Source organism: Lissotriton vulgaris, unplaced genomic scaffold (genome assembly GCF_964263255.1).
Source record: "Lissotriton vulgaris unplaced genomic scaffold, aLisVul1.2 SCAFFOLD_616, whole genome shotgun sequence".
In the NCBI taxonomy this organism is placed as follows: domain Eukaryota; kingdom Metazoa; phylum Chordata; class Amphibia; order Caudata; family Salamandridae; genus Lissotriton; species Lissotriton vulgaris.
In genome coordinates this window covers 955,353-981,297 of record NW_028251520.1, presented here as the reverse complement: position 1 = coordinate 981,297, position 25,945 = coordinate 955,353, and the positions used below count along the sequence as shown (strand labels likewise).

At 47.7% G+C, this 25,945-nt stretch overlaps 1 protein-coding gene across 1 annotated transcript; it reads right to left on the bottom strand.

The window, feature by feature from the left end:
* Nucleotides 1-2,754: 2,754 nt before the first annotated feature.
* LOC147662863 (uncharacterized) lies at nucleotides 2,755-25,732 on the bottom strand. Its single transcript, XM_086950847.1, has 2 exons — nucleotides 25,614-25,732; nucleotides 2,755-4,539 (listed from the first exon to the last, which is right to left on the bottom strand). Exon 2 carries the CDS (start codon nucleotides 4,127-4,129, stop codon nucleotides 2,900-2,902), a length of 1,230 nt encoding a protein of 409 aa, XP_086806973.1. The 5' UTR covers nucleotides 4,130-4,539; nucleotides 25,614-25,732; the 3' UTR covers nucleotides 2,755-2,899.
* Between the last annotated feature and the right edge of the window lie 213 nt (nucleotides 25,733-25,945).

Here is a 25,945-nt window from a genome sequence, read left to right as displayed (position 1 = left end):
AATAATGACTAACCGTACTCAACTGGTTCTTCTAAGATATGCCTACTCCGGTGTACCTAACCTAAGCCTAGTACAAGAATCTAAATCAAGAATTCTCTAAGGGTCTAATAAGCTCCGTACCTTGGTTATAGAATGAAGGAGGTCTTGTATCTCTCTCTCAGGACTCGATCTCCCAGCAACCTGCAAGGGTAGCAGGGAAACACTGGAGCTGGATTTCTCAGCAGGAGAAAAGACAGCGTCTCTCTCAGTGCGTCAGCAGGAGGGTCTGCTTTCGTTGGCACTTGCTACAGCAGGGCGTCGGGCAAGTAGATAGTCGATCTGCTCCAAACCACTGTGTGTTTTGCTAGGGCAGATGCTGGTATATTTATACCTGGAAGGCGCCGAGTTTGACGTAAGGTTGGACATAACACGTCACTAAGAACTCGCAGTTCTTTCAGGACTCCGTGAGTTCTAGGACAAATCAATACAGAAGCAGGGGGAATTCCCGGGCTGCTGGAGGCTTGGTTTATCTAAGAACACGTTGTGCTTACTAGGAGTCTATGGGAGTAGCCTTGCCGTATTTGGACTGCATTGGCTATGTCTTAATATGGGTATGAAATGAAATGAAATGAAATGAAAAATTCCATTTATATAGCGCATAACCACCCGGAGGCCTCGCAGCGCTTGGTATGATTCTTATGCCTATATAAGGATATGATTTGATATAACCACATAAGGGCAGAAATCGGGAATATTAACTAGAGTCCTAGATTCGTCTACAACAGTACACATCACTGGATGTGTTATCTCGTCACCACACCCAGAAGTGATATCGTAGACCACCTCAATCTACGTATGCGGGCATTGAGTTGATAAAATTGATACAAGGTCTCTTTTCTTGTGTTGATGGTGTAAAATTTGTATCGTGCTTATATACCTAACCAAAAGAGACACAAATGATAGACGGAATTCGGAATAATTCAAACATTCACCCCCAGTCAAGTGATCTGGGTTAAATCCATTGGTCTTTTGCTCATCATGCCACGCCAGTTAAGACTTAGCCATATTCAAATCATTGGCCCTGCTCAACATGGGTACAGTCCATCTTTACCTTTCAAGTCAGGTTCTCCCTGGACCAGAAACAAGCATACTGGGACCGGTTTCGGGGTATCACCCCTTATCAGTCATCTTGAATCCAGTGTACAGTGAGCCCGGGACCCACGTCTAGGCATACCTGTGGCCCTTTATATGGTTCCTCCTCAGGGTGGCCTTTTCTATGGTACATTGGCTGAGCGGTGCCTTTCTAATAAATGCCTTGTCACTTTCTGTAGATTCATAAGGTTATTTCATTAAGAACACTTTGTAACATTCTCCAGGAACTCGCCCACAGTTCTGCAAAGCCAGCCCTTACTTCATCACCTAACTCGCCTCCGAACACTACATATTGATAGCAGATCTTAGATTCCACATGGAAGACCTTAGCGACGTTAGCACTGCCAACCTAACAGAAAGCATGAACAACATTGGCCCCATCCAACTCGTCATCGACCCAACACACATCTTTGGGCACACGCTTGACTCCATCCTCATCTCCAGAGAAACAATCAAGTACCACCATCTCACAGAACTCACCTGGACCGACCACGCCATTGATATAGATCAGATCACACCACAGCAATGAGCTTTTTCACCATCATTATGGAATTCAGCAACCCAGCAGCCACCGAGAATATCATAACTCCCTCATAGAATCTGTGATACACGCTTGCTGACTACTTCCATCAGAAGATCGCTATCATCTACAGGGACTTTGAACTTCAGCTCTCTACCAGTGGCAGCCTCGACCTCCTCACACCCACTGACAATAACTCTGACCTCCATCTGGCTTTCTGGGATATCCTCATTGCACAAGACACCACCTCTATAATGAACTCCATGCAGTCTGGGGTCCCCACTGATCCATGCCCCCACCATATCTTTAACGCCAGGAGCAAGGTGGTCAGCTTAGAGCTCACAAACCCACATAGCAGATCGATCACCTTGGCCTCCTTCGCAGAAGAGTGATAACATGTAGAAGTGAAACCCTTCCGAAAAAAAACATTCAGCAGACCTAGAGCAGTTGAGGAACTCCCGACTGATACCCCTGCTCTCCTTCCTGGACATAGTCTTCAAAAGGACAATCATCAGTAAGCTCACCAGACACCTAGAGCACAACAACCTCCTGGACTCCTCCCAGTCAGGCTTCCGTGCCAATCAAAGCACAGAGACTGCCCTGATAGCAGCCACAGATGAGATCAAAGCCCTCCTGGACCTCAGTCAGAATACAGCCCCCATCCTCCTTGACCTCTCGGCTGCCTTCGATATGGTCTCTCACCAGATCCTGATCAACAAGCTCCACCACATCGGAATCCAAGGAAATGCCCTCAAATGGATCGCCTTCTACCTCACCAGAAAAACTCTGAAAATCAGACTCCCGCCCTACTCCTGAGCCCAAGGACATCATCTGTGGTGCCCCACAAGGATCCTCCGTTATCCCCACCTTCTACACTTACATGATACCCCTAGCCAACATTATTAGATCGCACAGACTGAAAGTCATCTTCTACACCCACCTCACCAACTCCAGAGACAACTTACACAGGTGCCCGGCCAACATCACCGACTGGATGAAGCACAACTGCCTAAAACTGAACACAGACAAGACGGAAGTCCTCATCTTCAGTAACTACGCATCTCCTATTATTATTATGTACATTCATAGGGTTTATCCCCTGTGTGCACTAACTGATGATGCATAAGACATGACATTATAAACACCTTCTCACATTCAGTGCAGTTGAATGGTTTCTCCCCAATGTGGATTTTCTAATGTCACTTCAGGTCTCCATTTGTTATAAATGCTTTGTCACATTCAGTGCACTCATATGGATTCCCCGCCCGTGGGGATCTTTTGATGTTGCTTTAGCGGTCTATATTTTATAAATGCCTTGCCACATTCTGTACGTTCATACGGTTTCTCCCCAGTGTGGATATTTTGATGTCGCTTCAGCTCTCCATTTGTTATAAATGCTTTGTCACATTCTGTACATTGATATGGTCTCTCTCCAGTGTGGACTTTTTCATGTCGCTTCAGCTCTCCATTTGCTATAAATGCTTTTTCACATTCTGTACATTGATATGGTCTCTCTCCAGTGTGGACTTTTTGATGTCGCTTCAGCTCTCCATTTGCTATAAATGCTTTTTCACATTCTGTACATTGATATGGTCTCTCTCCAGTGTAGACTTTTTGATGTCGCTTCAGATCTCGATTGATCTTAAATGCTTTGTCACATTCTGTACATTGATGTGATTTCTCCCCAGTGTGGACTCTCTGATGTTGATTTAGCTTACTATTTCTGATAAATGATTTGTCACATTCTGTACATTGATATGGTTTCTCCCCAGTGTGGATTTTCTGATGTTGTTTTAGCTCTCCATTTGTTATAAATGCCTTGTCACATTCTGTACATGCATACTGTTTCTCCCCAGTGTGGGTTTTCTGATGTTGTGTTAGCTGTCCACTTGTTATAAATGCTTTGTCACATTCTGTACATTGATATGGTTTCTCCCCAGTGTGGATTTTCTGATGTTGCTTTAGTTCTCTATTTCTTATAAATGATTTGTCACATTCTGTACATTGATATGATCTCTCTCCAGTGTGGGTTTTCTGATGGTTTTTTAGGTCTCCACTGAAAATAAATGCCATGTCACATTCTGTGCATATACATGGTTTCTCCCCAGTGTGGATTTTCTGATGTCGTTTTAGCTCTCCATTTGTTATAAATGCTTTGTCACATTCTGTACATTGATATGGTTTCTCCCCAGTGTGGATTTTATGATGTTTCATTAGATGTGACTTTCTAATGAATGCCATGTCACATTCTGTGCATATACATGGTTTTTCCCCAGTGTGGATTTTCTGATGTTGTGTTAGCTTTTCATTTGTTATAAATGCTTTGTCACATTCTGTACATTCATACGGTTTCTCCCCAGTGTGGATCATTTGATGCTGTTTTAGACTCTTCTTCCATCTGAACAATGTATTACATTCTGTACATTTATATGGTTTCTCCTCTACGTGGACCCTATGATGCTGCATTAGATCTTTCATTGCAAATAACACGTTTCCACAGGCAATCCATCGATCTGGTTTTTCTCCAGTATGAAGGTTCTTATGTCACACTTGCTCTTTTTGTTTGCCTAATAAATGTTTTGTCACATTCTAGAAATTCATATGGTTTTTCTCCTTTGTGTTCTTTCTGATACCAGGTTATCTCTTCATTAGTAATGAGCACCTTAGACTTAGCCAGTGCGTTGTGTCTCCAATATCTATCAGCTGATATCTAAGAGCCAAGTACAGACCTCATTGGGCATCTTGGGTTTTCTGCCGTAGAAAAAGACTTCGGCGAGGCATTAGCCTTCAAGGGAAGAGTTTTTGAGGCACACTGTTTTTACATCACTCCCCACACCAGTGATGTTTAATAGCTTTACTTTTTTCATTCATTACTGCATTTATTTCACCTGTTAGATTAAGAAAAAGAAACAATGAATAAGCTTAAATGCAAAGCCCATCAGAAAAACCTATTGGCATTTAATGATACATTTAAGTGTCCATATAGACAAGTGCGCTGAAGAAATTCTAGATTCCGCTTTCAATGTAAAGATGCAATAGGCAAGGGCATACGATCCTTCCGTGATCCCCTTCTATTGAGGATTGTGGACTCAGGGAGTAACCAAGAGACCAGAAGCTGTTGATTGTTCAGTGTTCAATGAGTGAGATCTTCTCCCACGACACACTACAATGTTAAATTCATAGCAACCAGATGCCTCCCTTCTTATCCAGGGAACGGTTCCTATTATCAAACGGCCTAACGAATAATGCAAGATGGAACCTGTTAGAAACCTGGTCTCTAGTTGGCTGAGGTATGCACCATGTCCAAGTAGGGCCAGCAATCCTGGTCAGGGTAAGTCACAACACAATTCCAAATTATTCTGTGCTCACCCCCTGGTAGCTGGGCACAAAGCAGGCATGCTTAAAATGCAATGTTTAAAGGGTTTGTGCAATAACTCATGCAACAACACAGTGAATACCTCACAAAAAGACTCAGTTTAGAAATATAGAGAACATTTATCGGAGTAAAACAAGTCCAAAACGATCATCAAAATCAATCAAGTAGAAGCTGAGATATTGAATTTTGAAGAGATAAAAGCTAATAAAATGATTAAAAGCAGTTAACACTAAAAAAGGATACTTCAGGTTGGTCAAGAGGGACCGGTACAAATTCAAAGTGCAGGCCGACTACAATGGAGCGCAGAAAGACTACAGGGACCCATTTGGGCCCACTGAACACAGTACCTTGGAGCTTAGGGTGCAGTGTGCGTGGGGAGGCCTTGTGCCATCTAGCGGAAGAGACTTTGCTGGGCTTCGCGCTGCGTCACATCAGATTTGGCAAAGACTCAGCTGTAGAAACCACTTCTGAGGACCGGAATTTGGAGAGGGCACCTCAGACAAGGGTAGGACTTACAGAAGGGAGAGTCCAGCAGCATCAGCAGAACGGCAGGAAGTCGTTTGTGTCTCTGACACTTCAGAAACAGGAGGCAAGCTAACAAGCCCTTGGAGAACACTTTGGAGTGAAGGCAGAGTCTAGCTCTCCTTCCAGTAGTCATAGAGCTGCACTTCACAGGGAAACACACAGAAAAGCAGTTATTCCACAAAAACAATCCACTTGAGTCTTTTCTGCAGCACCCCAGTTCTTCTGACAGCGGTTCTGTGTAGATCCAGACGTGTAGGATTTGACAGGGCCAGAGATTTAGCACTTATGTCCAAATGTGCCTTTGATCGGAGGGAAACTCCAAAGAGTGGTTTTGAAGTGCACCAGTATCTCTTTCAATCCCAGCACTCATTCCAGTCTACCAATCGAGTAATCAGTAAGTTGTATGGTCAGTTCGCTACCCTGTGAGGTGTAAGGTTGGGCCCCTTCCTCCCGTCTGCCCAAGAAGACCCATCAGAATACAGATGGGTGCTAAATCACACCCAACCCCTGCACTGTCTGTGGCTGTCTAGACGGAATGGACAAAGGGGCCGGTCACCTAGCCCTGATGTTTATTAGAGACTGGGTGTAAGGCACAAAGAGCAGTACAAGCATAGAAACGTCCACTTTCTAAAAGTAGCATTTTTAAAATAGGAATGTTAAATCAGTCTTTACCAGTAAAGAGGATTTATCATTACTATTTCAAAGATATTAAATATGAAACATGAAACGGCTACTCCTTTCCAATCAGGAATTACAGCTTATAGGTATTCTAAGGAATTCCCAGTTCTAGCCAATGAAAGTCGGCATTACAGCAGTGAAAACTGAATTTAGCTGTTTGTCACTACCAGGACATGTAAAACATAGAGTATATGTTGCGACTTTTACTTACATAGCACTCTCCCTTTGGTTTACCAAGGGCCATCCTTAGGGGCGCCTTATATGTAAAGAAAGGAGATTTGAAGGCTTGGCAAGTAGTTTTAAATGCATAGTTGATGTGGCAGTAAACTGAACACACATAGGCACTGCAGTGGCAGGCCTGAGACATGGTTTCAGGCTGCATATGTGGGTAGCACAATCAGTGCTGCAGACCACTAGTAGCAAATAATTTGCAGACCCTGGGCACATGTAGTAACATAGATCTGAGTGACGCTGCAGGAATGCGCCACAGCAGATGCCCAACCTCCAACAAGATATCCCCACCCCAGTTCTTTTAATACTTGATTTTTAATAAAATATTGCCCAAGGCATCAGATGCGTGCCAGGTTTCCCACAATGTACACCAAGCCAAACATAACAGCATTCAGACCAGAAGCAACACAGAGAGTAGCCTGTCCACATGTTGACAGTGCACACTATACGGCCCCCTGCTACAATTAGGTTAATAAACAAGCATTGGCACAACCAATAGGTCTCGCTTTTGGGACCTTATAAGTGTTTAGCCATGAAACAGTTTCTGTTTTTGCACCAAGGATACTGTGCTGCATGACTAAATACTTATAAGGTCCCAAAAGTGAGACATTATGGCTAAGCTAATGCTTGTTTGCAGCGGTGGTTGAATGTGTAGGCAGAGCCTGACACTACGAAGGTTGCTGATTTTACAAGCGATGCCTAGGTTCACAGTTAGCACCAATTTATCTCAAGAATGGACCAAAATAAAGAATGATGAATTATTTGAAATTCTCAGATTCCACTGGCAGGAAGGAACATTGAATATTGATTGTATGCATACATTTTTGCCAAAATGATTTACAAAGGGATGTGTTCCAGCAACCGCAATGGATGTCACCTGATAAGAGACCGTCAGACCTTTCAATAAAATCCCAAACTCTAGTCTGTGAAAGGCAAAGCCAATATGAAAAGCAGCCGTGGCTACTACGGCAACATATAGGCTGGACGTTCCACTGCATGTATTTCAAAGCCTCGTGAGAAGAAACATATCGGACGTTGCTCTTTTGTAGCGCCGAGCGCTGGCTCTCAGGCTGTGCAGGCGCTTTTTAAAAGCTGCATTTTGTTTAGAACAACATGAAAGAAATATTCATTATTGCGATGTATTCAGATGGCCTGTACCTGATTGGAGGGGAATTCGAATAACTCAGATAACAAGTTAACATGGTCAAAGACGTGCTTTGCGGTGAGGGACGGGGAGGGAGTTGAAGCAAGGGCGGACTGAAAGTAAAAATGCACACGATCTTGCGGTGAGGGAGGGAGGTGGAGTTGAAGGGCGGCCGGGCTGAAAGTGAAAAGACGCGTAAAAGAAGTGGGCACCTCAAGTGCGTGAAAGAAGCCCGGGAGTTGAGTGCGCAAGCGCCGCGAATGTGATAGCGATCGGATTCACGTGATTAAGCCACATGGTAGCTGTGGCTGCAGCAATGGACTGCAGGAAAGGACTGCAGCAATGGACGACTGCAGCAATGGAGTGCAGCAATGAAGTGCAGCAATGGACCACAGCAATGGGCCGCAGCAATGGACCACAGCAATAACCACGCAGGAATGGACTGAAGCAATGGACGACTGCAGCAATGGACTGCAGCAATGGGCTACAGCAAAGGAAGGCAGCAATGGACTGAAGCAATGGACTGCAGCAATGGAGTGCAGCAATGGACTACTGCAGCAATAGCCTGCAGCACTAGAGTGCAGCAATAGAGTGCGGCAATGGACGACCGCAGCAATGGACGACCGCAGCAATGGACGACTGCAGCAATGGACTGCAGCAATGGACGACTGCAGCAATGGACTGCAGCAATGGACGACTGCAGCAATGGACGACTGCAGCAAAGGACTGCAGCTATGGAGTGCAGCAATGGACAACTGCAGCAATGGACGACTGCAGCAATGGACGACTGCAGCAATGGACGACTGCAGCAATGGACGACTGCAGCAATGGACGACTGCAGCAATGGACGACTGAAGCAATGGACGACTGACGTAAGGGAGTGCAGCAATGTACCACAGCAATGGACTGCAGCAATGGACAACTGCAGCAATGGACAACTGCAGCAATGGAGTGCAGCATTTCTATGTTTTTTTCGAGTGGGCGCAGAGTCAGTCAGTTCTCCTCCTAGAGTGTCTTATGCTGGAAGGCCGCAGCACCACAAACTATATTTGAATATTTTAAGTGTGTACAGCAAGCACACTTATTCAGTGACTTTCCTCATTTAGCAGCCCCGCCCATGCCCATGTCTGCTTCAGGAAGGCTGGGGGAGAGCACCTGACCGAGGGAGCAGCAGGAAAAGAAACCATATATCCGTGGCCGGTAACTATAACGAGTCCTCCAAGGCCATCGCAGGCAGGATTGATGTCTCGCAGGCCCTGCAGAGCGCAGTGCAGAGATTATCTACGGTGCACAATGCTGTTTTTTAAGCATTGCATGAACTCTCTATCGTATCTGGGAGCTATGTATGTGTACCGAATGCATTTTAAAGCAGTGATGCGGACACCAGCATTAAAATGCGTTAGCCTAACGCCTGATGCGTGGTACTTGACAGGGCTGGTAAGATGCTGACAGGCTGTCTGCAGGAGGCGCATTAACCCACTGAGCTATCCATATAAAATATAGTCCTGTAATATGCCGGCAGACTGTCTGCAGGAGGCGCATTAAAGCACTGAGCTATCCATATTAAATACAGTCCTGTAATATGCCGGCAGACTCTCTGCAGGAGGCGCATTAACCCACTGTGCTAGCCATATAAAATACAGTCCTGTATTATCCCGGCCGACTTCCAGGCAGGAGGCATATTAACCCACTGAGCTATCCACATAAAATACAGTCCTGTAAAATGCAGCAGACTCTCTGCAGGAGGCGCATTAACCCAGTGAACTATCCATATAAAATACAGTCTTGTAATATGCTGGCAGACTCTCTGCAGGAGTAGCATTAACCCACTGAGCTCTCCATATAAAATACAGTCCTATAATATTCAGGTAGACTCTCTGCAGGAGGCGCATTAACCCAGTGAACTATCCATAGGAAATACAGTCCTGTAATATGCTGGCAGGCTCGCTGCAGGAGGCGCATAAACCAACTGAGCTATCCATATAAAATCCAGTCCTTTAATATGCTGGCAGACTCTCTGCAGGAGGCGCATTAACCCACTGAGCTATCCATGTAAAATAGAGTCCTGAACAATGCTCGGAGACTCTCTGCAGGAGGCGCATTAACCCACAGAGCTATCCATTTAAAATATAGTCCTGTAATATGCTGGCAGACTCTCAGCAGGAGGCGCATTAACCCACTGAGCTATCCATATAAAATAGAGTCCTGAAATATGCTAGCAGACTCAGCAGGGGGCGCATTAACCAACTGAGCTATCCATATAAAATGCAGTCCTGTAATATGCTAGCAGACTCTCTGCAGGCGGAGCATTTACCCACTGAGATATCCATATAAAATACAGTCCTGTAATATGCTGGCAGACTCTCTGCAGGTGGCGCATCAACCCACTGAGCTATCCATATAAAATAGAGTCCTGTAGTATGCTGACAGAATCTTTGCAGGAGGCGCATTAACCCACTGAGCTACCCATATAAAATACAGCCCTTTAATATGCTGGCAGACTTTCTGCAGGATGAGCATTTAGCCACTGAGCTATCGATATAAAATACAGTCCTGTGATATGCTGGCAGACTCTCTGCAGGAGGCGCATTAACCCACTGAACTATCGATATAAAATACAGTCCTATAATATGCTGACAGACTCTTTGCAGGAGGCGTATTAACCCAATGAACTATCGATATAAAATACAGTCCTGTGATATGCAGGCAGACTCTCTGCAGGAGGCGCATTAACCCACTGAACTATCGATATAAAATACAGTCCTATAATATGCTGACAGACTCTTTGCAGGAGGCGTATTAACCCAATGAGCTATCCATATGAAATACAGTCCTGTAAAATGCTGACAGTTTCTAATAATCCAAATCTGACCTGAACTGTGGTACTCCCATTACCATGGTCCGATCACAGTGCCATTTTATTTGAACTGAAAGAGTCAAACGGCCTTCAACCCAGACCTGAACCCATAAGGAAGATTACAAAAAGAGCCTGGAAAAATGCAGATTGTTTAGAATTAGAAGGGGCACTGAAGAGAATTTTGCGCCCGCTCCCCTCTGGGGTGAACGAGGCTACGTCGGCCTATACAGATTGGATAGACACAGCATGCAATAAATTAGTTCCGGTTAAACATCAAACCCTTAAATGGGCCCAACCCTCAGACCCCTGGTACTCAGATGATTTAAAAAAAACTGAACAGCCTGTAAAATATTAGAATGGGCATGGAGGAAAGGGTATAAAAGTAAGGATATAGAAATTTATAAGCAGAGTCTCAGAATCTATAAGGAACTATTGCTGGAAACAAAAAAAGTTCTTTACAGAACAAATTTCTCAAGCTAAGTCCAATCTCAAAGAACTCTTTAAAACTATTATTAAACTTGCCGCACCAGCCCCTAGGAGCGTAACCCTTTCGATGCTCATGACGAGCTCAGCTCGTCATGAGGCACGGTTGAGCTGTGCTGATGACGAGCTGAGCTCGTCATGAACAATGGGAAGACATAATAGTCAGCATAGGAGGAGAATTGCTGCAGCAGCGATGATGTTAAGTAGTCCTGAATTGTGCGAAAAATGTGCTCCTTTTTTCCAACAAAAGGAGGAATTTATTTTTTCTACATTCACTTTAGCCCAAAAAGGTGAAAAGTGCAGCCACCTAAAATAGAACCTAATAGACCCAACCCTACACCAGTTTTAGATAAATTCTTATTGCTAGAAATATAAGAGTCAATCAAACTTTTGAACTCTATTCGATTAGGGTCTTCCATGGACCCATGTCCGGCGTTTGTATTGAAATTAATTCCGGAAGTCAAAGGGTCAGCTCTTACCGCTTTGCTCAGCACCATATTCACCACCGGCATATTTCCCAGGGACTGGAAGAAGGCCTCCATCCTCCCCCCATTAAAAAAAATGACTCTGGTTCCTAAGGACCCAAGTACTTATAGGCCAATTTCATGGCTTCCGCTTCTTGCAAAAAATGCTGAAAAAGCTATGAAAACCCAGCCTGGTGTATTTCTCCGAACCAATAATCTACTCGACCAGTCTCAATACGGGTTTAGAGGTGAACACAGCACGGAGCTGGCTTTAATTAAATCTACAGAGGAAGTGAGGGAGGCCTTAGACTGTGGAGGCAAGGCAATACTGATTATGCTAGATTTGTCAGCGGCCTTTGACACGGTCCATCATGAAGTTCTGATGGACTGGCTGTCTGAAGCAGGGGTACAGGTTGCTGCTTGGAACCTCCTGTAGTCCTTTCTATCTGAAAGAACACAAACAGTCGATCTAGACAACAAGTCAAAGCCGTTTTCCCTCCCTTGTGGGGTGCCTCAGGGCTCACCGTTAAGCCCCAAATTTTTAGGTCGAGCGTCAGCGAAAGACCTATTGTTTTCACTTTCGGGGGAATCTGAGACAGCGTTCGGCCACGCGCCTCTGCTGTCTCAGATTTGTCCTTGAGGGCGCGCACAGCGCCGTGCAGATCCCCTGCCTCAGATTCACACCCTCGCTCACGCATACGCACACAGACACACACTGCATATATATATACACACACACGCGCGCACACACACATGCACGGAGCCACCCCCCACTCACCTGGCTCTTTTGTTGTGACTCCCCGTATCTCCGCCGCATCGCCTGGCCTGGGTTGCATAATTCAAACAGCACCCAACAGCCATGCGCTGAAACCGAGTGGAAGCGGACGCCGCGTCCCCAGCGCACCCCTTGCATGTAGCAGCCGCCTTTGCTGACCCGGAAACGCTCCAGCCGCCTCCGGTACCCGGATGTATTACATTCTGCTCCTTGTCTCAGTGGCAGACATGGCGGACGCAGTGGAAGCACATCCCGGGGACGCAGACAAGCTCAGCAAGAAGTAAGCGGCAGAGTGTGGTCGTGTGTCTCGCGCCTCACAGTAGGAGACTGCTGTGCGCCGCGGCTTTGTTTTGCTTTGGAGACCGATCTAGAACCCGCCGGGATGCGGGTTTCATTTACCTGCTTTTGTGCGGACCCGGTTTCCCGTCACGCAGTGTTTCGCATTCTCTCAAGGCATTGTTGGGGATGTAGTGCGAGGGCATATTCGGGTTTCGCTGCTGGGCTACGCGTAGCGTGTGACTGAACTTCAGCAGAGTGCGGCTGATGCAACCAGGAAGGGACTGGGCGAGCCATACATGTCAGGCAGTGAGGCTTGGGACTACCGAGGGAAACGCATGTGACACACGGGGTGCTGGTGGGTCTCAGAAGCAGCTGACTAACTTACTGAAGGCACTCAGACTCATGAGATGCGCATGTGACACATGGGAGGGGGGGGTCTGAGAGGTAACCGACTAATTTACATGCATGCACTCTGGCGATGGCACCTCTTACTTTCCTCTGGAGCCTTGCACCGTCCCTTTCAAGAATGTCCTTCAGTTGTCTGAAAGTCTTTCCCCACAGCTTTACAATTATTGATAAATAAATCCTCAAGTCTACTTCATTGAGTATATCCACCGTGTTAAGCTCCATTTTGGCATCTTGTGAACTCTCACTTGTTTTAGTTATATATATCTACAGTCCTTCGTGGCTCTACTAAAAGTGGTCCTACATGCTGCTGACTTGGTAATTTGGTCTGCCCTGTTCCCATGATGCACTGGGCCAGGGACAGACTAATTTGCATATAGCCAGGTTCTGAGCTGGGATGGGGCAGTGAGCTAAATAACGGTGATGGATCAAGCCCTGATCTTTGGACTGGGTAAGAGTGGTCTGCTTAATTCAGACAGACACTCTGTTCATCACCACCCCCTTTTCGGAATCGTTTTTGGCCACTATAGGTGTGGCAGGGTATACTCAGACATGAGTCCCTTGCTCACTGCTCCATCAGGATTCAAGCAAGCCGGGCCGACGACGGCTGAAATGCCAGAAACCGGTCCCCGGAAGCTTGTCTCCTTTCTGGTGAAGAATTGGCTTGGTAGTTTGGTCTGCCCTGTTCCCATGATGCACTGGGCCAGGGACAGACTAATTTGCATATAGCCAGGTTCTGAGCTGGGACGGGGTAGTGAGCTAAATAACGGTGATGGATCAAGCCCTGATCTTTGGACTGGGTAAGAGTGGTCTGCTTAATTCAGACACTCTGTTCATCACCACCCCCTTTTCTGAATCGTTTTTGGCCACTATAGGTGTGGCAGGGTATACTCAGACATGAGTCCCTTGCTCACTGCTCCATCAGGATTCAAGCAAGCCGGGCCGACGACGGCTGAAATGCCAGAAACCGGTCCCCGGAAGCTTGTCTCCTTTCTGGTGAAGAATTGGCTTGGTAGTTTGGTCTGCCCTGTTCCCATGATGCACTGGGCCAGGGACAGACTAATTTGCATATAGCCAGGTTCTGAGCTGGGATGGGGCAGTGAGCTAAATAACGGTGATGGATCAAGCCCTGATCTTTGGACTGGGTAAGAGTGGTCTGCTTAATTCAGACACTCTGTTCATCACCACCCCCTTTTCTGAATCGTCTCCGTATCTCTGCCGCATCGCCTGGCCTGGGTTGCATAATTCAAACGGCACCCAACAGCCATGCGCCGAAACCGAGTGGAAGCGGACGCCGCGTCCCCAGCGCACCCCTTGCCTGTAGCAGCCGCCTCTGCTGACCCGGAAACGCTCCAGCCGCCTCCCCGCCTCCGGTACCCGGATGTATTACATTCTGCTCCTTGTCTCAGTGGCAGACATGGCGGACGCAGTGGAAGCACATTCCGGGGACGCAGACAAGCTCAGCAAGAAGTAAGCGGCAGAGTGTGGTCGTGTGTCTCGCGCCTCACAGTAGGAGACCGCTGTGCGCCGCAGCTTTGTTTTGCTTTGGAGACCGGTCTAGAACCCGCCGGGATGCGGGTTACATTTACCTGCTTTTGTGCGGACCCGGTTTCCCGTCATGCAGTTTTTCGCGTTCTCTCAAGGCATTGTTGGGGATGTAGTGCGAGGGCATATTCGGGTTTCGCTGCTAGGCTACGCGTAGCGTGTGTCTGAACTTCAGCAGAGTGCGGCTGATGCAACCAGGAAGGGACTGGGCGAGCCATACATGTCAGGCAGCGAGGCTTGGGACTACCGAGGGAAACGCATGTGACACTCGGGGTGCTGGTGGGTCTCAGAAGCAGCTGACTAACTTACTGAAGGCACTCAGACTCATGAGATGCGCATGTGACACATGGGAGGGGGGGGGGGTCTGAGAGGTAACCGACTAATTTACATGCATGCACTCTGGTGATGGCACCTCTTACTTTCCTCTGGAGCCTTGCACCTTCCCTTTCAAGAATGTCCTTCAGCTGTCTGAAAGTCTTTCCCCACAGCTTTACAATTATTGATAAATAAATCCTCAAGTGTACTTCATTGAGTGTATCCACTGTGTTAAGCTCCATTTTGGCATCTTGTGAACTCTCACTTGTTTTAGTTATATATATCTACAGTCCTTCATGGCTCTACTAAAAGTGGTCCTACATGCTGCTGACAATCTGGGCGGAGGTCACTGCAAGTTTAAAGTGTTCTCATTCCTTGAAATTTTCACTGACTTTATTTTAAATGTCAATTTGATATATTCTTTAGTGGCCTACAAAGGTATTCAAATTGGCTTATCACTCATATTTATTTTAAAGCTGTCATTTTGTTACGTAAGAACACGTATCTATCCTAACAGTATATTCCTCATTCTAAATGTACTCGCCGGGAGATGCAATTAAATCTCTTTTCGTCTTCATGAATTAGAGGCTTTTCATCCACCCCTCTGTTTTTGTTGTCGAGTGCCCCACAATACAACATACAAAAAAAATTCCAAATGGAAAGATGATATTTACTGTTTGTGGAGCACTCTATCCAATACATCCACTGAAAGTAGCAAAGTACCCTCGTGTGCCTTTTACCATTTGAAGTGTCAGATTCCCCCAATTGGGGGAAAGACGGCAGCCACATTTTACACTGAATTGAAATAAAAAAATAAAATGTCTGGACGATTTTTGCATTCTGTATTGTGGGTCATCTAACTTCCCAAAAAGTCGTGTGCAACTTGACCTGAAATGCGCAGATTTTTATTGCTTGGTTTTGGAAACGCATATTGCATTACAAATGCTATAGGTGTCACATTTGCAAAAGTTAAAACTATTGGCATTGTAAATGACAAAGCTATTAATTTCGCTATTTTTAAAACCAACACATAAATACAAAATTTGTCAGTTACAATACCAATAGCTCACACTTTCCTAATGAGAGACCTATTGCATTGCAAATGCTTGTTTAATATGTACATGATAACTCTGACATGTTTGATAAGACCCTTTGGCTTCCAACTCACCTCCTATGCAGACGACACTCAAATTGTGTTATCTCTTAGAGATGTGGAGGAAAAGGAAACTGGGGCACGTTTTCATGATTGTATGAAAACCATCTCAGGATTGGATGTCGACCAACTGCTTGAAACTAAATTCAAGCAAAACAGAGGTCATCATATTCAGGAATAACCCACACCTATGGACACCAGACTGGTGACCAGAAGATTTTGGTATCTGCCCTGCTTCCACCGGGAAAGCAACAAATCAGTGGGTGTTAGTGCATAACAAACTTACGTTTAGTGACCAAATAAGCACGGTGGTGTCAGCTTGTTTTCTGATACTCAGAATCATACGAAAAATAAAGATTTATCTTCCAGAAGAAAGTCTCAAAACGGTGGCCACGGCACTTGTTATGGCACATCTGGATTATTGCAACAGCGTCAGTCTGAACGCCCAAAAACAGCACATTAACAGGCTTCAGATCGTGCAAAATGCGGCAGCCAGGTTGTTGACAGGGACACCTAAATATTGTCAAAAAAGAACTAATATAACTACACTGGCTCCCTGTGGAACAAAGGGTAAGCTTTAAGGCCCTCTGTACGGCATTTAAAGCCCTCAATGGAATAGGCCTGACCATCTGAGGCAAAGATTCAAATAGTATGTTCCTGGAAGGACTCTTCGGTCCACAGGAGCAAGACAAGTCCTAGTTCCTATATTTAAAAAAGCCAGTTGGGGAGCTAGGAGTTTTTTTTTTTTTTGGTGTAAGAATTTTATTGCACTTTTTTAACATACAGAGTACAAATCGTTTACCATCCATGGTGCACTTGCCTACAACCACATCGGGCCGGCCCCCTGCAACCATGGTTACGAGCAACTGTTCCTGAACTACACAGCCCATCAGCCGACATCCAGCGGACCGGCGGCGCATTAGTAGATAGAAATCCGTCGCGTAGCAGTGCTATGGTCGCGACCTTATACATCAATAATCTTACTTTTCTCAGTTTTTTTGTATATTCAACTGAAACTTTAACTTAACTGTACAGTCCCCAACTTGTAGTTTCACCTCTGTAACCCTTCCTCTGCATCACAGCATCCTCCCCCCTAGGAGCCTGCACTGTATAACTGTTTGTCTTTTGTTGTCATCCACATGTGTTCATTCACACAGCTTACGCTACTGAATTTGCTGTGCCATGTATAAGTAAGTAGTCACGCAGGTATCCCCAGTAATCTTTGGGCCTAGAGCCGATCGGCAGTTCCTCCTCATATGTATTAAGCGTGTCTCGGCAGTACACCATGTCCTCAATCCAGCGTTTCACCTCTGGTGCTTTCTTACTGTTCCAGTGGATTGACACCCTTCTTTTAGCCAACAGGAGTGCGACCGCACAGAATTTACGCTTCAATGCTCTCAGGTGTGGAGTGATACCCAACAGGCAGATCTTTACATCACAGGACATGTTAACCCCCAACATTTCATTCATGACCTGCACAACTTGTTCCCAATACCCCGCTACCTTTCTACAGTGCCAGGCTAGATGCATGAAGTCAGCCCCTGCCTGGTTGCACCTGCAGCAGTTGGAGTCTTCTCGTAACCCGTGTTTGTGCAGTCTGTGTGGGGTGTGGTATACTTGATGCAGATACTTGTAGTGAATTATTTTCAAGTTCCCGTTAGGGGTGAGCATGCCCGTTAACATGCATGCGGAGTCCCATTCTTCCTCCGTCAGAGGCTCCACGAGCCCCGCGCTCCACCTGTCCCTTGCCTTGAGTGTGGTATGACCCACTGCCCCTTGCGCGCTTGCATAAAGTTTAGATACCATGTGAGATGCCTTGGGTGTGGTCAGGAGTAGTTGTAAAGGTGCAAGTGTAGGTGGCTCCTCCGGATATGATGGGTAGTGATCACGTATTGCTCTATGTAGCCTGAAAAAAATGAAAGTAAACAGTGGAGAAGGGTTTGCGATGTAGTGCAGTTTATCGAGTGTTTGAAATTCACCATCCCTGTATAGGTCCCCCAATGTGTCTATTCCGGCCCGCCTGAACAGATCCATTCCCACCTGTTCCTGTGTCACCGAGAGGGCTGGGTGGTGCGCCAGTGGTAGAGTAGGTGCATATATTGGCAGACAGTTCGCTTCTTTGCCCAGGAGCCTCCATGCTTCTACAGTTGCGTCTACTGTGTTAATATCACGTTCATGTAGTTTGGTGCGTTTGTGCGTGAGCATACTAGTCAGAGGGATTGGGTCGGCGTCGCCCTCTTCTACCGCAACGTGCGTCAGAAAGGGCACTTCATGATACCAGAAATGCGCGTATTGTGCCTGCGCACATAAATAATAGAGATAAAAGTCTGGCACTTTGAACCCTCCCCTAGCGTAAGGTAAGGTCATGGTGCGCAGGTCCATTCTTGCTTGTTTGCCCGCCCATAGCAAGTTGAGCACAAGCGTCTTGATGTTTCGGAAGACAGCAGCGGGAGGTTTTATAGGGATGTTGTTGAATAGATAGAGAAATTTCGGTAATAGCACCATTTTCACTATCGCCGCCCTGTCAGCCAATGATAGAGGGAGTCTGTTCCATTTTTTAATTTTATCCTCTAGGGATGCTATCGTCCGCCCATAATTTGTCCTGACGACTACCTCTGGGTCTCTGTGGAACCATATACCCAGATATTTTGTGGGTTCCTCCTGCCACTCTAACGGATAATCCAGGGGAGTCGGTTGCGTGCTGTCTGTGAGCGCTAGTATCAGGGATTTATCCCAGTTAATTTGTAAGCCGGCCTGTTGACCAAACTTGATATATTCCCTCAGGAGAGGATTCAGGTGTTGTTCAGGGTTTTTGACATACAGCACCATGTCGTCCGCGTACAGCGAAATGTGTATGGGACGGGAGGGCATTTGTATCGCTGAGTGATGATAGTGCTGTCGGATTTTGCAGACTAGAGGCTCCAGCACCAAAGCAAAAAGCATTGGAGAAAGCGGGCATCCCTGTCTAGTGCCTCTGCAGATAGGTATGGGTTCTGATATATATCTGTTTACTCTGATGCGTGCCGTCAAGTTTGTGTAGAGCATCGCTATCCATCCCTGAAACATCCATGGGAATCCCATGCGCACCAGCACCGCGCGGATAAACGGCCAGCCGATGGTGTCGAACGCTTTAGCTGCGTCTAACAGGACAGCCACTGCCTTCGTCTCTGGTGCCAGATAGTGTGCTAACGCGAACAGCGTGCGGGTGTTGTGTGTGGTGGCCCTGTCCGGGATAAATCCCGACTGATCTGGTCGGATTAACATTGGCATGAGAGGTTTTAGCCTGTCTGCCAGCAGACTAGCTATGATTTTGGTGTCTACGTTTAACAAAGACAGCGGACGGTAGGAGTCACACTTATCTGCATCCTTGCCAGGCTTTAGTAGTGTGATGAGCAGGGCCTCCCTTAGAGACGCCGGCAGAGTCTGGGCTTCGTGTGCCGTTCCGTACATCTGTACTAAGTGCGGTGCAAGTGTGTCAGCGTATGCCTTATAGAATTCCGCCACAAATCCGTCCGGCCCAGGTGCTTTGTTATTTGGTAATCGCCTGATGGTGTCCGTGACTTCCTCAATTGTGATTGGGCGCTCCAGATACTTTCTATGACCATCTGCTAGCCAAGCCATCTCTATGTCCTCCATATATTTCAATAGGTCCGTCTGTGACGGTGAGGGGCGTGCTTCATATAGTGTACCATATGTGTTCATAAATTCTCTTAGTATACCTTTAGTGTCAGTGATTACCTCCCCGGTGTTGGTGGTGATGGTTGTGACATTTTGTGGTGTTCTGCCTGCGCATATCTTAGCGGCCAGCTCCCTGCCCGGTCTACCCCCTTCGCCATACCTCCTTGCGGTTGCTCGTTTAGTCACATAGTTCAATTCGTCTGTCGCAAAGCTGGCATGCTCCGTTAGTAGCACTTGGATATCCCCCAATAGTTTAGTGTCTCCTGTTTGTGTGTATGCCTGCTCTAGGGTTTGTATGGCTCGTTCACGTGTGCGTATTTGTTGCCTAATGTCTTTGAGGATTCCAGATGCTGTACTGAGGCATACTCCCCGGATGGTAGCCTTGAAGGCCTCCCATAGCAAGCCTGGGTCCTCCGTTGTCGGGCTGTTAAGATCGAAGTATTCCTTTATTGCATTGTGTATGGTGTCGACATATACTGGGTCTCTCAATGCTGACGCTTGAAAGCGCCAGGTGAAGGGGGGTGGGTCGTAGTGAGGGATGTCTATTTCTAACAGCACCGGACTGTGATCTGAGAGTGTGCGTGGTAAGTGTGTAACATCCGACACCCATGAGAGTACATCTTGTGAGCCCAGCCAGTAGTCGATCCTGGACCAACTATTGTTCGCCGCATTCACGTGTGTCGCTGCTGTCGCCCCGGGGTTACGAACTCTCCAGAAGTCCACCAAATGTAGGTCGTCCATAGCGTCCCTCACCATTGTCCTAGCATTCCCATGTTGTTCTGATGTGTGCGCTGCTCTATCTAGTGCATCCTGCATTGCGACATTGAAATCCCCTCCCCACAGTATCTGAGGTGTTGCCGTGCTTGCAATATTGTGCCATACTTTGCTGTAAAACCCTGGGTCGTCCACATTAGGTCCATAAGTGTTCACCAGTAGGATCTGTTGGCGCCTGAGCCTTCCAGCCAGCATTACGCATCTCCCTGCAGTGTCTCGCTGTATGTCTGTAACTTCCAGGCCCGTACCCTTCCTGACTAATATACTAACGCCCCTGGAATATGTCGAGTAGCTAGAGTGAACCACTGTTTCAGCCCAACGTGCCCCTAGTGTTGAGGAGGCATCCCGCTCTAGGTGCGTCTCCTGTAAAAAAACAATATCAATGTGCAGTCTATCAAAATACGCAAATAGCCGCCTAATCTTTTTCGGGTTGCCCAGCCCCCTCACATTCCAAGTGACCAGTTTGAGCGTGCCCCTACGAGACATATATACGCGTAAGGAAATGTATTAACCACAGCGGATACCCAGTCTGCCTGCTGTATCGCATGCATGCGTCGCCGTACCTTACAACATGTGGACTTGACAATGCTATACACATAAATGGAACAGTATTCATCGGACTGTGCGCCCCAAAGGAGTTCGCCATGCTTCTCAGACACAGAGGTTTCAGTCTATTAGAACTTAGTTGTCTCAATTTCCCCCCACCCACTTTAGCGCCCAAACTTTGCCAAAGCCATCCCTGTATTAACATTAACTTTAACAGAAATGTCGTTATCCAACATAGTTCGGGGTACACCCTCCTGGGGGTGTCACCAGGTTCACACATCTCCATCCACATAGTGGATGTGGACGGTCGCATATGCGCTGTATTAGTGAATAGTTTGCTTGCGATTTCCTCCGACCCTGTTTCCCCCGCCGGCCTGTCCGGCATCGCTTAAGCATCCGTTCTCCGTTACGCTGTCATCCCCTTTGTCTCTAGTCCTAGCTTGAACTCGAGGTGATACCCAGCAAAGTATGCAGTGTTCCTTTCACCGCCAGTAGTCATGCAAGAAGGCCGGTCAGGGCCATGGCCACCCACCCCCTGCCACTCGGTCCAGTAGCCAGCCCAACCTGCCCGCAAGCGCACTGCTTATACTCACGTCCGGAGCAGCACCTCCGCGGCTTCCCATACTCAGAGATAGTACTCACTGCATGTCTGTAAGTGCTTTTCCGGTCCATTTGCTACCACCCACGTTGCGTGCACTGTCTATGCGGTTATCTGTAGGTGTCCGTGCATAGAAAAATCCGTTTCACGTCTATGTAGTACCAACTTGTCGCCAGCCCGCTAACGTTCCAATGCACTCATTCCACATCGCTGGTCGGTTCATTGCGGTCTTGTTGTTTCCTCCGCTTTCCTTGTAGCTTGATGAAGTCTTGCGCCGCTTGTACCGTTGGCAGTATGACAGGTTTCCCGCCAGTAAGGACTTTGAGTTTCGCCGGATACAGCATGGCATATTCCATGCCCAGATCTCTCAGCTTTTTCTTGACGGGGGCAAATTCTTTCCGAGCCAGCTGTACCGCCATGGTGTGGTCCGGGTAGAACTCCAGAGTGTTCCCCTGATGCGTAATTTTCCCCAGCTCTCTCGCCATCCGCAGGACCGTGTCCCTGTCCCTGTAATTCAGCATACGTGCGATGATCATTCGCGGGGTGGCTCCGGGTTTCGGCACTGGGGCCAGGGATCGGTGTGCGCGCTCCACTAGGAACACTGGAGATAGATGGTCTGCTCCGAACAGTTCTTTGAGTAGGTTTTCTATGTAGGTCTCCATTTTCCCTGTGTTCGTGGACTCCGGAAGGCCCGAAATTCGAACGTTGTTCCGCCTGGACCTAGCTTCCTGGTCCTCCACCCTCGCCCTCAGGACCTCCACTGTTTTCACCAGGGCTTCGCATGTCTTGGCTGTGGTGCTCTGTTCGTCCTCGAGCTTCGAGATTCGCTGTTCTGCTTCCGCGTGGCGCCCTTCGTGCTGCTCAATTTTCGCCGCCATGTTGTCGACCCTCTGCACCACATTATCCAGCTTGCCGTTCATCTCCTGTAAACTCTGCTGTATCGCCCTCAGCACTGATTCCATGCCCGTGCCCTCTGGTGTTTCCCGGCCCCCTTCCGCCTCCGATTCCGCAGGGTTGTTTCTGCCTTGGTTTCGCTTCTCGAATTGGAGCTTGGATTGGTTCCGGTCGGGCTTCCCCATTCCGAGACGTCGCTTTGGTTGGTGTCACTCAGTTGAGTTGGGGTCGCTGCCCTATAATGGGCTCGAGGTGCAATCGGCACGGGTCACTGGTGTTACAGTCCCTCCTCTTGCACCGTGCGTGGACAACAGCGGGCTCGCTCGTTTATATGCCGGCACTATGCAAGGCCTTGGACGTTGGGCGCTGCAGGTGCCTCTCTGTGCTGGACTCAGTTGTGGCACTGTGAGGGTATGGGTCCACATCAACACTCCCCACTGCTTGAGTGGTCGCCCTCGAGCTGTCGTTGTGGTGAGCGCTGTTCTGTCGTTAGCCCGCTTGGACGTTAGGTGCCTCTGCACGCTGTGTATTGCGCCTGCAAGCCTCAGTTGTGGTGTGGTCAGTACTCACTCCGAGTTCTCGTGTGGTCGAGCGCTCCACATGTGCTCGCGTTCTGGTCGGGGAGACCCAGTTCAGGATCTACGCGCCTCCGCCTCGCCTCATGCGCTGGTGTCCCCACCAGCTTGCGATGCGCTCCAGCCTGCAGGATTGTCCGTAGATGCCGCCAGTGTTGTGCGTTCCACGGGCGCCGCCATCTTGCCCTCGGTGGAACGCACGCCGATTTTAAGTGGCGCTGAGTTCTGGGGGTCAGCGGAGGCTCCCCGAGTCTTAGGGGGTGTCAGGCAGCCGCACATCAATCCGCGCCGAGTGTCCGCTGCAGTCCACATGCGCTAGGGGCCATTAGGTACCTCGGGTCTTCGAGCCTCCTGGGCGGCCATTTTGTGCGGCGTCCGCTGGGGCTCCGGTTTTTCGGCTGTTCCGTCTGCTTTCCGCACAGCGGGTCGTGGCACCGGGTCTGAAGACGTCAGCCCCACATTCCGATGCACGATTCTGTGTTCAGCGTTCAGTCCGGCGGGGTTTTTGGGGGTCGGAAGTCGTTAAGAGCGCGACCGCCCGGCGGAGCTGACTCGCTAGCCAGCCATACCGCAGTGCGCCCTACAGCGCCCCCCGGGAAGCTAGGAGTTTCATCGCCTGCGCATCTAAGGCCTGGAATGATCTGCCGTTCCATTTGAGAAATTCAGCAGATCTCCTCTTTTTTAGAAGGGGGCTGAAAACATGGCTGTTTACTCAGTGACATAATTTCTCCTGATATGCAGTGCATAGCGCCAGGACATCTCAGGGAAACCGTTGCACTCTAAAAGTTTAATTAACATAACATGTACTTGCTGCCGTTCTTTTCTAACTAGAACTCGGCTGATTGTGGGCCTTTTCAAAGTATTTATGCGAATCACAGTGCCCATCAAGGGCAGCACTTAACAAATACTTTCAAAAGGCATACAATCAACTCCGAAGATGCGCTCTACTTAGAAAAGAAATGCAACAAGTCTACAAACATGAGGTTTGCTTTCAGAATCATCTGAAAAAAACAAGTACGTGCTTTTAAACTTGATGCATTTCTTTTCTAAATATAGCGCAGCTGTGTGGCTTATTGTTTGCCTTTTGAAAGTATTTTTATGCTAAATGTAGCCCATGACGGACGCTGTGATTAACATAAATTCTTTCAAAAGGCCCACAATCAGCCCTACAGCCGTGCTGCTTTAAGAAAAGAACAGCAGGACGTTTAAAAGCACAACGTGTGCTTTCAGATGATCCTGGATGTTGGTGAGTGGTAGTGATGGAATTTATGGAGAAGAAGGAGATGGGGCGCCAAAAAAGACTGTTGCACAGTGTTGGACGCGTGCTAGGGCTATCCCTGGGTGGGAGTGTTAGCCCCCTCCCGAAGGTTGGGTCTAGTTGCTCCCCTGATCACAGCTTACGTCATGGGCTGCATTTAACATAAATTCTTTCAACAGACAAACCATCAGCCCCGCATTTAGAAAAGAAATGTAGCAAGTTTTATATAGTGGGAACTCAACCCAAAGTTATTGGAGCAATTCACCTGATTTTTTTTTTTGTATGCCTGGGGAGATTCATCGATTTGCAGAGACTCACAGAATGTTAGCCTGACCCGAGACAGAAAACCCATTGCCTAAGTTGCCAGCTCGAGCATTAAGCCACAACCTCTACCACAAGAGCAGAAGCATTTTCAATTGATATACAACTTTATGCAACGAATAACCATTGACAAAGCCAATAATCCTGGCTACACCTTACCTACAAGGGTGTAATTATACTTGTATTATATATCTGGATGCAATGACAGAAGAAGCAAAATATCAGTCGGGTGGCACACTATGTTAAGCTAGCTTAATTGCTTTTAAGCCACGCCCTTCATTGCATTGGTCACGTTTTTTGAGAGACACCCTAGTGTTTTCATCCCACTTAAAGCCCTGGTCTACATGCATGGTTAGGTTGTTGGTGCACAGAGCTTTGGCTGCAGCACACAGAGACCTTACTCTCTCACACGTAGAGGAAAAAAATTGAGGGAATATTGCTTGCGTGGTATTGTAATTAAATTAGTGACTGTGTTTATGAAATCATCCCCACATTTCCCAGGTGTTGGTAGCCCTGGCGTAAGGTTGCAGCCAACGCTCCTTGCATCGTCACAAAAAAATATTAACAAAGCCAATAGCTCTCACATAACATGAGAGGTATTTGTCTTTGTCAATGCTTATTCAGACATAATGCAAAGCACGCAAGCTGCTGTGCAACGTGACAAAGAATAACACAGTACAAGGCCGCGGTGCACTCTGGGGTGTCAGCGCTTTGCTCTGTTTGACTTTACTTAGAGCTGTATTCACAGCAGCCGCAGTGCTGTGCAGCATGTCTAAACAAACATTGGCAAAGCCAAGAGACTTAGCGTCGGTGACAGCTATTGGTTTTGCCAATGATTGATCAGGACTTGTGCTCTGAGGACATAGATACAGAATTCACGATTGGTTGATAAACTGTGTCTTGCAAAGGCCCCGGGCCTCGAGGAGCCTCCGGAAGGAGTCAACACAGGGTCTGTGGGATCGACGCTCGAAGGATGAGGGTCGATGACAGAGAGGGGGAAACATGGACGAGACCCCGCCCCCCCGCCCCCTCCTCAGCCTCCCCCTCCTCAGCTGCCCCCTCCTCAGCCTCCCCCTCCTCAGCTTCACCTCTGACTCACCAGGCCTCACAGCGCCTGGAGATGAAGCCTCCGCTTCGAGGCGCCCCCGGGGCTGCAGCTCCACTGTCTGCGAGTGCACTTCTTGGCTGCAGCTACGGAGGACGTCACTTCCGGAGGTCGTGAATGCGGATCTGCGCATGCGCCACCCACTGGCTACGTATTTATGGGGAAGTGAGCTCAGGTCGGGTAGTGAGTGTAGATTTGCGCATGCGCTGATCTCGGGTCACACGTTCTGAAAAGCTCGACTGTTAAAAGTGCGCATGCGAGCACCTTCTCATCCGCCCGCCGGGGTCTGCGCATGCGCAGTGCGACCAGTGTGCT